We start from the raw sequence: 12,726 nt of genomic DNA, 5'->3' as shown, positions 1-12,726 counted from the left end.
TTCAACTGCAGTCAACTGAAACCCCATGCGTATCATTACACTGATTGCTTTAGCCCTCCTCATCCTTCACCACAGGCTCAATTGACTGCAGTGGCCAGGACGCAAACCTGCGATCTTAGGCACAATATGCTGGCCGGACATATCTTGTGCGCCTTAAACCGCTAGGCTAATGAACCCAACACGAATTTACCCGATTATGCAGGTATATGAACCCCTGGTTAAGAGTTAAACATTTGCGTGCAATAGTAGCATAAGTCTTCTGGCTTCTAAGGGTTAATCAACTTCAACGTGACCTGTCAGGAATTTACTAAAAAATTGGGATCTAAAGAAGACCTGCTTAAAAGAAATTCATTCTTCTGGAAAACAGCAGTTTAGTCTGTAAATATGGAGAAGAATGGAATGTATGAAGTTGACAGACAGAATAAGAAATGAAGCTGTGTTGGGAAGAGTGGGTGAAGAAAGAATGATGCTGAAACTTTTCAGGAAGAGGAAAAGGAATTGGTTGGGTCACTGGCTGAGAAGATACTACCTACTGAAGGATGCACTGGAAGGAATGGTGAATTGAGAAGAGTTCGGGACAGAAGACGCTATCAGATGATAGACGACATCAAGATACATGGATCATATGAGGAGACAAAGGGGAAGACAGAAAATAGGAAAGATTGGAGAATGCTGAGTTTACAGTGAAATACCTGCCCTTGGGCAGAACACTAAATGAATGAATGATGAATGAGTCTGTAAATAGAATGAGTATCAGTTTTTTAATTCTTTAAATTGTGTACAAACTATATAAGCAAATGGTAATCTAGCAAAATGCTGAAAATATTTTTTTATATGTCGATATCTATCCACGGAAATTGTGGGAGAAAAAAAAATCTGGTAACCTTAATCTACATGTAAATCCTGTCTTTAGTTATAATATTAAGTAATCTAAGAAATAAACTATTTTTCTCGTGAATCTCTAATATCTCAATACTATATATTGTTAACCTGTGTTATGGAAGACTTATTTCGGAAAATGCAATGGAACAGTCAATACAGAATAAACATAAATGGCAGTAGTTTAACGAATCTAAGATTCAGTGACAATGTGATTTTATGTGCCAAAACTCCAAGGAAACTACAAACGATGTTACAACAACTCAACACACAAAGCAAAACGGTAGGCCTACCAATGAATAAGAGAAAAATACAGCTAATGACAAATAGACTGGAAACTCCAATCACAGCAGATGGAGTAACACTATCATATGTGAAGGAATATGTAGGGGAGACTGTTGTACCTTTAGCATAGTGTACCTTTGAACAACTTTTGTTTTTTCAATTTTTGCTACTACCTAGAGGACTCAAACTGAAGTAGATTGTAGAGAAAGCTCCTAAGTAGCTCTGGTCATAGTTTCAGTTTGGTTTACTGCAAAGTGTGAGTTCTGTGAACAAAAGAAGTTTTTCTAGTACCAAAAGTAAATATTTCGTTCATTGATATATGTTTTCTAACACAAAACCAGATCATATTTGTTAATATCTTTCAAGTCGGTGTGTTCCTTATCATCTGGTAAGTAATAACATATTTTAATTTCCAAGATTTATTAGAATCTCTAGTTTTGAGAGCCATATTTGTTTAAAAGTGCACTGTCTTATACCTTTGAACACAAAACATGTTATACCATGGAACATGTTATGTTCCAAGGAACATGATACTATCAGTTTTTGTTGTTCTTTTATTTTAAGATCATGTCACGAAGTAAGTCTGGAGTTAAAAGACCTCCAATTGATCCAGATGCCTTGAAGAAAGCTGTTGATGCAGTTATGCTCCTCCAGGAAATAAAATCTCAATGAGAGAAGTCTGCTCTGGTTTATGATGGCAAATACATTTTAAATATGATTGTCAGTTTTTACAGCTTATATTCCCACCTACATTCCATGTGTTCCAACTTAAAAGAGGGTATGTTCCAAGGTACGTGAACTTTTTGTACCTTTGAACACATTACATATCCCTTCATTTTATTTTTTCCATCCTTAATAGATCTGTAGAACAGGAAAATACATACAGGAAGTTGTAAAGGAATCTTCAATAATTATTTCAAGAATTTTTTTTATTTAAAAAATTTCATTTCCCAAAATTAAAAAAAATAAAATGTGAAAAGTGTTTAAAGGTACAACAGTCTCCTCTATACTTGGGACAGCTGATTAACTGTCCTTCAAGGACAAGACGGAAAAAGAAATAAACAGAAGAATATCCCTAGCCTGAAGGTTTTCTGGTCCCTTCAGTTTATACTCTCCGACAGGTAAATAAGCAGAAGTCTCAAATTCGAAAAACTAGGAACCTGCATCTACCCAGTACTACTATACAGGTGCCAGATATGGTTGGCGACAAACAGACAGATGAATGCACTGCAAATAAGCCAAAGGAAAATGGAACACAAGATATTAGGAATAACAAAAAGGGACAAAATCTCCAACGAAGAATTATCCAAAATAACATCAATGACATTGCAGAACGAGCTATCAGTCTGAAGTGGAAATGGGGAGGCTACACAGCGAGAATGCAGGACGACAGATGGATGTATAAGACCACCATGTGGGACATATGCTTAGACAAACATCACAGAGGCAAACCAAGATGGAGATGGAGAGGCTTCTACGCAGCACAAGCAGGTCCACAATGGTCCAGAGGTCAAATGATTTTATTGTCATATGCCTGGCATTAGAAAACAACAACAACGGTCCAGCATAGCAGAAATACATGGAAAACCATTGAATGTCAACTTCGCAATGTACGAAAATTTTACAAGTAACATTGATCAACAAATGTATAACAAAATGTAGCAATCTACACCAATCAAGTGATCAGGAGTAAACAGTGAATAAGTGATACAATATAGACACAATGCCCTTCATAGTGACACTCGGGATGATTTATTGTTATTATTATTATTGTTATTGTTATTATTATTATTATTATTATTATTATTACTATTATTATTATTATTATCATCATCATCATTATTATTATATATTAATAACAGGAATATAAACCAATTTTTTATTACTAAATTACAGTCGTAATTTCGGCTAAAACATACAAGTATACACAGAACGATTATCTAAGAGTACCTATATAGCAGCACATTTTGAAAATCAAATGGGCGCAGAAAATACTATTAACTAGTTCAGGATGCACAGTTATCAAATTTCAGTTCAGCTAAACATAATTCAATTTCTGTTTCTGATTAACACACAAATTTCATATTTTGATCAGTCCCATGAGCTGATAACTAGATGTCTGGATTTATATGCATTAAAAATTAAGAGTGTCAATGCTTATACTAGGGTGGAAGAATTTCTAGGCCTAATTCACAAGTCCCTAAAATCAAACAATAAAGAGTCACATGGACTGGAATATGCATCTTGTACACCTAGCGCTGACATGTAAATGGTGGATAAGGCCCTTAACAGTATGAAAACAAAATACTGATAATATTTTATTAACAGTCTTAACAGTCATTTACACATTTACATATCAGCGTGTGGTTCATAAGATGCATGCTTCAGTCCATATGACTCGTTTACCTATTGTTAGATTTTGAGACTTGTGAATTAGACATAGAAACTCTTCCAAAAGACATCACATCCACTCTGACTCGGTGACATTTTTAGCTTTCTGTGTATAATAAATACAGAGGGTGCCAAAAAAAATGTATACACTCTTTAATAGCTCATAACTAACTCACTTTTTTTTTATTTTTTCAAGTGTGTCGTTTGTGAGATAAGTTTGAAGATGAAGGAACTGTTCAGAATATCCATAAGAACAATTCCAGAAGACCACGAACATCCACCAGCCCCACAAGAGAAAGAGAAGTCATCGAAAGGTTTCAGCAATCTCCTAGAAAATCTGTTCGGCAAGCGGGTCGTGAGACAGAACTTTCAAAATCAAGTGTCCATCGCGTTTTGAAGCATGCTCAATGGAAACGTTTTATTCCTAGATTAGTCCATGCTCTCAATAAAGATGATCATGACCGAAGAATTGAATTTTGTGAGTGGTACCAAGCAAAATGTGTGTAGGACAATCAATTTTCGTATAAGATTGTTTGGCGTGACGAGGCCACATTTAAGTTAAATGGCTCAATTAATCGTCACAATTGCACCTACTGGGCATGTAACAATCCTCATGTGGCAGTGGAACACCATGTGAACTTATCAGGAGTTACAGTGTGGTGTGGTTTGTCAGCATTTGGTTTAATTGGATCTTTCTTTTTTGATGGTACCGTGACTAGTGCAATTTACCTCTACTTGCTAAAGGAATCCATGTATTGAAGAGATGTTTAGGAATGAAGAATGGTACTTCCAGCAGGATGGAGCATCTCCCCACTACCATGCAACGTAAGGGCCTATCTTAACGGCCACCTGCAGAACAGATGGATAGGACGAAGAGGTAGTAACGAGTACTCCCCTTGCTTACCGGATTTGACTCTGATGGATTGTTTTCTGTGGGGACATATCAAGCACATGTTTATAGCACAAAACCAGCTACAATCGATGAGTTGAGAGCAGTCATTGAAAGAGAATGTGCCCAAATACCAATCGAAATGTTTAGGAACTTTTGGATTCCATTGGTTAGCGTTATCAGCTGTGCCTGGACCACAATGGCCAACAATTTGAACACTTTCAATAAATGACTGGTTCCTACATTAGTTCACATTATTATTAATTTTGAAACTTTTCTGTATCATAATAATTCTTAATGTTGTAATCAGTGAAAGAGAGTATACATTTTTTTGGCACCCTCTGTATGATGTCTACTGATAACAGTTTTGACAAATATATATACTAGCTGAATGCACCCGGCATTGCCCCGATTGTCCTTTTTGTTTCTTTTTGTTTAATTAAACTGGCTATTAAACTTTTCGGAAATCTCAGAAACTCAACTACAGACAACCAAAACGAATTGTCTTTACTAAGCTTTCCTCTTCCATAAAGATGAATCGTACATAACGTCACTTACATGAATTAATGAAGTTCTTAGCCAAATGCCTGAAAGGATTAACTTAATTTAAAACAACTATATTGATCTTTTTACAACGCATAACCTCTGCGGTAGCTGAATGATCAGACCTTCAGATTGTCACGCAGGCGGCGCGGGTTCAATTCCCGGTCAGGATTGGGATTTTTTCAACACTTGTGGCGGACAAGGTCGCAGTTGGGATTTTTCCCAGGGTTCTCCTATTTTTTCTCAAATTAGGCATTTACATCATTCCGTCACCATTTCTCCATTTTGTTATCATTCTGTACTATTCCCTGAATGTCTGGTGGTGACACATGGAGGGTGCTGACCTAGGGACGAGTGGAGTTACCTGCTTGAAACCTGGGCACACAGAGGAACCTTAGTGTGGTCAGCCGGTGTGGGTTTGGGAATGTGTCACCAGAAGGTCAGCGCAATAGATTTTAACAGGTCGCAGTGCTGGGCATAGTGCCCCCCTCCATTAAATTCAATTCCACAATGCATAACATACTACATTGGCAACGTGATTATACAGATAGAATTTCGCAGCAACACATTTTCGGACATGAACAACAATATGTTGAGAGACGTATATTTTAGAATTATAGTGTTATTTTCAGTCGGCTTACGTACATTCACATACTACATTAGCAACATGACAAAAGTATTACTGAATTGCTTTTAATATGTGTAATTTTTTTTTTTTTTTTTTTTTTTTTTTTTCACTCCTTTGTATAAAATATAGTTGAGAATGTGAAAAACACGCAGTTTTTAAGTTAATGTCTGCAACTCTGAGCAACTGTTCTTGAACTTCATTTTAATAAATGGCCATTACAATGGCTAGTCGCAATGAAATTGCAGTTGTTTAAAATCGAAAGGCATTAGTGAGTATCATAGGAATACGTGGGATGAAAACATCTTCTTTCGTTTTGCCAGTTAGTTTGCATGAGTTTTTTTTTTACACCAATTCTTGTTCCACTGCATAATTTTGGTGGGTCAATATTTCGCAATAGTACAATCGGTGATTCAAACGTTAAATGTTATGTTTTATTTAACGATGCTCGCTACTGCAGAGGTTATATCAGCATCGCCGGATGTGTCAGAATTTTGTCCCGCAGGAGTTCTTTTACATGCCAGTAAATCTACTGAGATGAGCCTGTCGCATTTACGCACAAATGCCATCGACCTGGCCCAGGATCGAACCCACTTGGTGATTCAATATCAAGTACGGTATTAAATTATGTGGTAGCAATCCTTGTGGTTCCAATGAATTCAAGAATTCAGTCATAAACACAGACTGCTTAGTATCTACAAGTGCATCGAGAAATTCATAATATAATACTTCTGAACTGTGTAAAGATACTTATAAATTTTGGCCTTCATGATGTATCAATACTGTTAGTATTTAATTTCGTGTTATAATTTTCATGGCCTCGTGAAAGTCTATGTTGAATACAACAGACATTAATAAAAAAACAATTAACTATAGAAGGTTGCATTTTAATATTATACATGAATGTTTGATCGTATTCACTTCTATTTTTTAGTTTTTAATTAATTTAACGTCCATTTAAACAATTTTAATGTAGCCTATGTTTTTCTTCTGTTATGAAGGTTAAATGTGCAAACTTTGGCACATATCGGTCAAAGAGTGTAGATTTGTATAGAGAACGTACGTACATATGTACATACACACATACATACACACACACACATACATACATACATACATACACTTTTGTGTATTAAGATAATATAGGTACCTGTCGTACTATTTTCTGGTGACTGTGTTACAGGGATGATCAGGGAGTCGTTTGCACTCCCTGGATGCAGACCTGGAGCTCCATTTGGAGTGGCCACAGACGTGATGTTCGTAGTACTGTCAATTGACTGAGATGTACGATTAGCATCTTCAGGATTTGGAGCCGTTTGGTTCTTCTCCTTTTTATCTGAAGTGACGTAGTTTCCACCCGTTCTTGAAGGAGATGAAGTAGCAGAAGACGACACTGCTACTACTGGTGTGGGTGTAGTAACGTTCACGGGCACTATTTCTGTGACTTGGGCTTTTGGATGTACACTAGGGCTCATACCTTCTTCTGACAATGGTGAACGACGGTTGATGGAATGTTCGTGAAGTTCATAATGGTAATAATTATCTGAAAACAAAGACAAAAACCAGTATATTATTTGTAAGTTCAAATAGTTTTGCTGTATAGGCTGAAGTAGGCAGGTGAGAGTGTACCCCTTTATGCTATCCCAAGCCAGAATTCTATTCTTGCTTTCCTTTGTCTCCCTTCGTGCTAACCCAAGTCAAAATTCTATCCTTGCTTTCTTTTAAGGACATTTGCAGAGTTGCATCCGAAATAAATTACAGAAAAATACTCTTCATCATATGAACGCACCCACACAACAGGCAGCGAAGTTAAGATGGCGCCGAGAAACAGAAGGCTCTGATGATGGTGTCAAGTAGCACCGAAACAGCTTAAGCCGCACATGCTTACATAATTAACACGAGTAAGATCGCCATTTAATCAATTATTTATAGAAAAATACTATTTGAATATGTACACTGCATAGTGCATACAAAGAATTTCCGTAAACAAGTGACTTTGGGTCACAGAATTTACAGTTGTTTATGGTTATCTGAGCATTTTCTCTTTTGTGTGCAAAGTATATATTATTTTGTATTAAATATCGTCGTTGTTCCTGCAATAACTCCTATATGCCATATTTATATCGATTTTTCAGATTTTTGCTCTATTAAATAACTTAAATAGTGATACCAAATATAAACAATACTCGGGAGGAAATTAAACACAGAATAAATATGGGAAATGCGTGTTATTATTCGGTTGAGAAGCTTTTATCATCCAGTCTGCTGTCAAAAAAATCTGAAAGTTAGAATTTATAAAACAGTTATATTACCGGTTGTTCTTTATGGTTGTGAAACTTGGACTCTCACTTTGAGAGAGGAACATAGGTTAAGGGTGTTTGAGAATAAGGTGCTTAGGAAAATATTTGGGGCTAAGAGGGATGAAGTTACAGGAGAATGGAGAAAGTTACACAACACAGAACTGCACGCATTGTATTCTTCACCTGACATAATTAGGAACATTAAACCAAGACGTTTGAGATGGGCAGGGCATGTAGCACATATGGGCGAATCCAGAAATGCATATAAAGTGTTAGTTGGGAGGCCGGAGGGAAAAAGACCTTTAGGAAGCCGAGACGTAGATGGAAAGATAATATTAAAATGGATTTGAGGGAGGTGGGATATGATGATAGAGAATGGATTAATCTTGCTCAGGATAGGGACCAATGGCGGGCTTATGTGAGGGCGGCAATGAACCTCTGGGTTCCTTAAAAGCCAGTAAGTAAGTAAATAGTGATACAGCAAATAATAAAATCTCCTATATGTAATTATATTTCTTTGTTTCGAAAATGTAAAAATTCACAGTCTCCTATGTACGGCTGCCATAGGATGAATGAATGTGTCTTTTCTTACTACTGAAAACTTAATATTTTGCACATAGGAGTTATTGCAGGAACGACGACGATATGCATTATACGTAATTTGTAATTTAAATAAATGAGAACATCTCGAAGTATCACAGGATATAGTATGACAGACAGACAAATGAAGGAATCAGGAACAAATGTGAAATACAAGATGTGGTGAAATGGGTTAGAGAAAGAAGGAAGAGATGGAGAGACCACACTTCAAGAATGTCTGATGATCGTCTTCCGAAAATCGCAATGACAATCCTTATGACGACCTTTCTCCAATGAAAATTAGCACCAATTAAAAAAAGACAGAACTTAGTCCTAATATACGAAGAAGAAGAAGAAAAAAAATTCAAATAAAGTCTTCATAGTACTATGGTGAAGATAAAAGGTGTAAACATGTAGGCTAAAATGTACAATCCGCAAATATCCATCTTCTGAATTATGAACTCCTTTCTTAGTTGGTTTTGAAGGAGGGAATCAAGTTCAGTAAAATCAGAATTCGCTCGTTTTTAAACCAAATGACTTAAACAAAAAATGATCTTTTTAAATTAATCATTCACATTTTTTTAACTCCAGCTATTACTACTTACCAACTTTCCTAACAAACAATTTAAAGATATTTTAACTTTAACAGTTCATTGTAAGACCAGTATCAAGTGCCAGTCGCTTTTTTAGAATATTTCAAGAAGTTACTAATATTTCTTGGTATAGAGCAGGGCCGCCGAGAAGGGGGGGGGGGCAAAGGGGCCGAGTGCATATGGGCCCGTGAGGAATAAGGGCCCATCAGATTGAGTCTGATTACTTTTTATTATCAATAATTATTCGTAGATACATACGGGTACTATAAAATTTTGTAAGAATATTTGTTACATAAATTTGACATATTAACTCAACAATAGTAGAATTAATACAAACTACCACTTCATATGTAAATATTTGACTTTTATATAATAGAATATCGGTTTCCCGCATTAACGTTCACCGACACGACACTTGAGGATCCCGGCATTTGCCTGAACTATGTTCCCGTCGCTTGTACTGAACGAGTTCAATTATTTATTGGTTTGTCTTTTTTCACCACCAACCACCCCTGGCCCACCGCAATATGCTAGTGGATTCTTCCAAACAGAAGTCGCAGGATCACGTTTCCTTTTCAGTACATTGTATGTTTCGTGTCGAAACTTTCGTCTTTTCGTTGTCGTTGTTTAATAAATTCTGTTCATTAGTGTTACTGGTTATAGTTAACTGCACAATGGACAAGTACAGGCATAAGTCGGGAGCTGAGAACCACAAGGAGAGACAGAAAGAATTAGAAGATATTAATATGGGTGGTAGACAGCTTGAAAAATATTATGAAGACATTAACAAAGAAATCAGTGACGAGCCGAAATATTTAAAATCAATTCATGGCTCTAATTTAGGGCCAACCCTACTGAAACCTATGAATCTCCTAAATAGTCTGAAGGAATTAAAACTGGACAGTTTATTTCCAAATATTTGCATAGCCATTAGAATATTCTATACAATTCCTGTGACAGTTGCTGATGCTGAAAGATTCTTCAGCAAAATGAAGAAAATAAAAAATGTATTCAGATAAACAATGTGAGTAACCTTGGCCTCCTTAGTTTGGAGAACAATCTTGCTAGGTCTTTAAATTCTGATGATATAATTGATGATTTTGCATCAATAAAGTCAACCTAAGCGACTGCAAAGCTCAATTTTACAATTCTTTAGCAGAATATCGTTTAGTGATTCTCGCGAGGTTAGTTAACAGGGTTGCCAGATTAATTTTACCTAAAGTCGCCAAATCTTGGTGCTATGTCGCCAATTTTCCACTTTAAAAATAAGTAATTTCTATGTGTGCGTTTTTGTAATATAATATCGTTACTTTATGTCATATTTATATAATAAATTCTATAAATTTAGTATTTATAGCATACGCTTTGCATTGGTTTTTGTGCCGACCTTCTCAAATTTTCCCCACTTCTCCAATTTTACACAACACAAGTCACTGTTATATCCCCTTAAATTAAACCAATCTCAATGTTAATATCTTTGAAATAATTAAATATTTAGGGAGCTGGAATAGAAACTAGGAATACATTGCTATTTTTCATGTTGTCAGAAAATTCTCTACAATGCTTCGTGTATAAGTTCCAGTATTGATCAGTTTATTGGTCCTCAGATTAAGAAAAAATAGCGCAGTAGGCCTACTTCCTGGGGCGAGGAAGAAATAGCGATATGTTCGTTTAAACAAGCCTCAAAGATCGGTGACAAGTTCCGGCGCTCCACTATAATGTTGAGAATAAACGAACAACTATAATAAATAACTACTGAAGCTTTCCTGGCGACGTGATAATTCGAAATTTTCTCGGGCTTCCAGCCAGGTCATAAGTTGGTGATCCACCGACGTTTCGAGGATGTTCATCTTCCTCATCTTCAGGGTTAAGTGATATCTGAGGGTACCTAGCTCCTTAATTTATAGTGCCAGAGGGAGTCAGCCGAGGAGCTGTGCGCCGATTGGCTGTTATTAGTGCGGACCGAGAAAATTTCGAACTATAATAAAGTTTTCTTGGATAAAAAAAAGTTACGGCGTGTCAACAACGATAATTCTAATATTTCATGTCAGTCATTGGACTGAATTAGGGATGTATCAGCAATGCACTACTCAAAATAAAATTAATGTCGCCCAAATGGCGTTAGTCGCAATTCTTAAAAAATAGGTCGCAAAATCTCTCTTTATGCAGCTCAAACGGCGAAATATCGCCCAATCTGGCAACCCTGAGTTAGTAAAAATTTCACATTGGCAAATGTTTCTTCGCAGTGTGACGATGTTGTCGCGAACGTTCTTCCCAGAACTAGTTTCACATCCCCTGTGAAAATTCAGCTGATAATAATAATAACAATAATAATAATATATTGGAGAATAGTTCCGGGCAAAAAAAGACATCAGATGATAGACGACATTAAAAATATTACGGATTATATGAGGAGACAAAGAGGAAGGCAGAAAATAGGAAAGATTGGAGAAAGCTGGGTTTGCAGTGAAAGACCTGCCCTTAGGCAGAACACGAAATGAATGAATGAATGAATGAATGAATGAATGAATGAATGAATGATGAATAATTAATATACAGGTTGATTCAGACTACCCGTAACAGCCATTTATTTTAGAAACTAATGCATTAAAATTTTCAAGACAAAAATATTTATAGCTAAACCACATGTGAACTTTCACTTGAGCTTGATTTTATCAATTAGCCCTAACGGCAAGTGGCTATCACTTTAAAATTTAAAATGGGAGTCGGAATCAAATAGGGCACCATTTCATAGAGTTCTTCAAAACAAACAACTTTCATAGAAAACGTTTTTATCATTCCTATTCTTTCAATGAGAAAACGTACAAAAAGACAATGCCATCAATATTGAGAAATGTTACAAGACGAAAATGTAAACAAGACAATGCTGGCTTCCTGAAGAAAATCCTCAACCAGCTTTTGGAGGATGTACCACTGGCAACACGAGCAGTAATGTGGCTTCAGCAAGATGGTTGCCCAGCTCATTTCTCTTTGGTGGCACGTGCTGGCCAATCAGCTCTTCCCTGGGCGATGAAGAGGGAGATGCGGTTCTGTGGTATGGCCAGCACTGTCTCCTGATTTGAATCCTTTGGATACGCCACTGACCCTACTTCCTGTTAGAGCTGATTGATGAAATCAATCTCAAGTGAAAGTTCATATGTGACTTAGTTATAAATATTTTTTGTCTCGAAAATTTTAATGCACTAGTTTCCGAAATAAATGGCTGTTACGGGTGGTCTGAATCACCCTGTATAAAATTTTAAATACCGATAATGTAAATTTTACACAATTTTAATAATGACCCTCCTCTCTGACAAAACTCTGCATACAACACTGCCTGCGTTATACTTTCATAAGAGACTGAACGCCTTGTCCATTCTTCACATCGAAGCCGACCTCCTGACTGATGACCGTCTCAACTATGAAGATATGATCAACGAGTTTGCTACCGTCAAAGCCAGACGCAAAATTCTGCGAATGGTGAGTTTTTTCTTTCTTCACCTTTGCTTTAAAGTTTCCAGATTGAAGTATACAGGGTGTCCACATAAAATCTTTACAACTTCAGAAGTAAATAAATTATTGAGACATAATATCTGGTTGCGGTTTCTTGCATGTATTTTTTTTCTTTTTTTTACGTAAGTT

The 12,726-nt window shown here is 36.4% G+C and overlaps 1 protein-coding gene across 3 annotated transcripts in view; it reads right to left on the bottom strand.

Moving 5' to 3' along the window:
• l(1)G0289 (lethal (1) G0289) overlaps window positions 1-12,726 on the bottom strand; it is a 274,921-nt gene that overhangs the window by 83,251 nt on the left and 178,944 nt on the right. For 2 of the 3 annotated variants that reach the window (XM_069833940.1, XM_069833937.1), the window contains exon 2: window positions 6,763-7,155. In XM_069833940.1, coding sequence (XP_069690041.1) covers window positions 6,763-7,155 — 393 coding nt within the window. The remainder of the gene's footprint in view (window positions 1-6,762; window positions 7,156-12,726) is intronic. The other variant, XM_069833939.1, reaches the window with a different exon arrangement.

The sequence above is a fragment of the Periplaneta americana genome, chromosome 8 (genome assembly GCF_040183065.1).
Source record: "Periplaneta americana isolate PAMFEO1 chromosome 8, P.americana_PAMFEO1_priV1, whole genome shotgun sequence".
Taxonomy (NCBI): Eukaryota; Metazoa; Arthropoda; class Insecta; order Blattodea; family Blattidae; genus Periplaneta; species Periplaneta americana.
The sequence above is the reverse complement of the archived record's forward strand: the minus strand, read 5'-3'. Positions and strand labels throughout refer to the sequence as shown.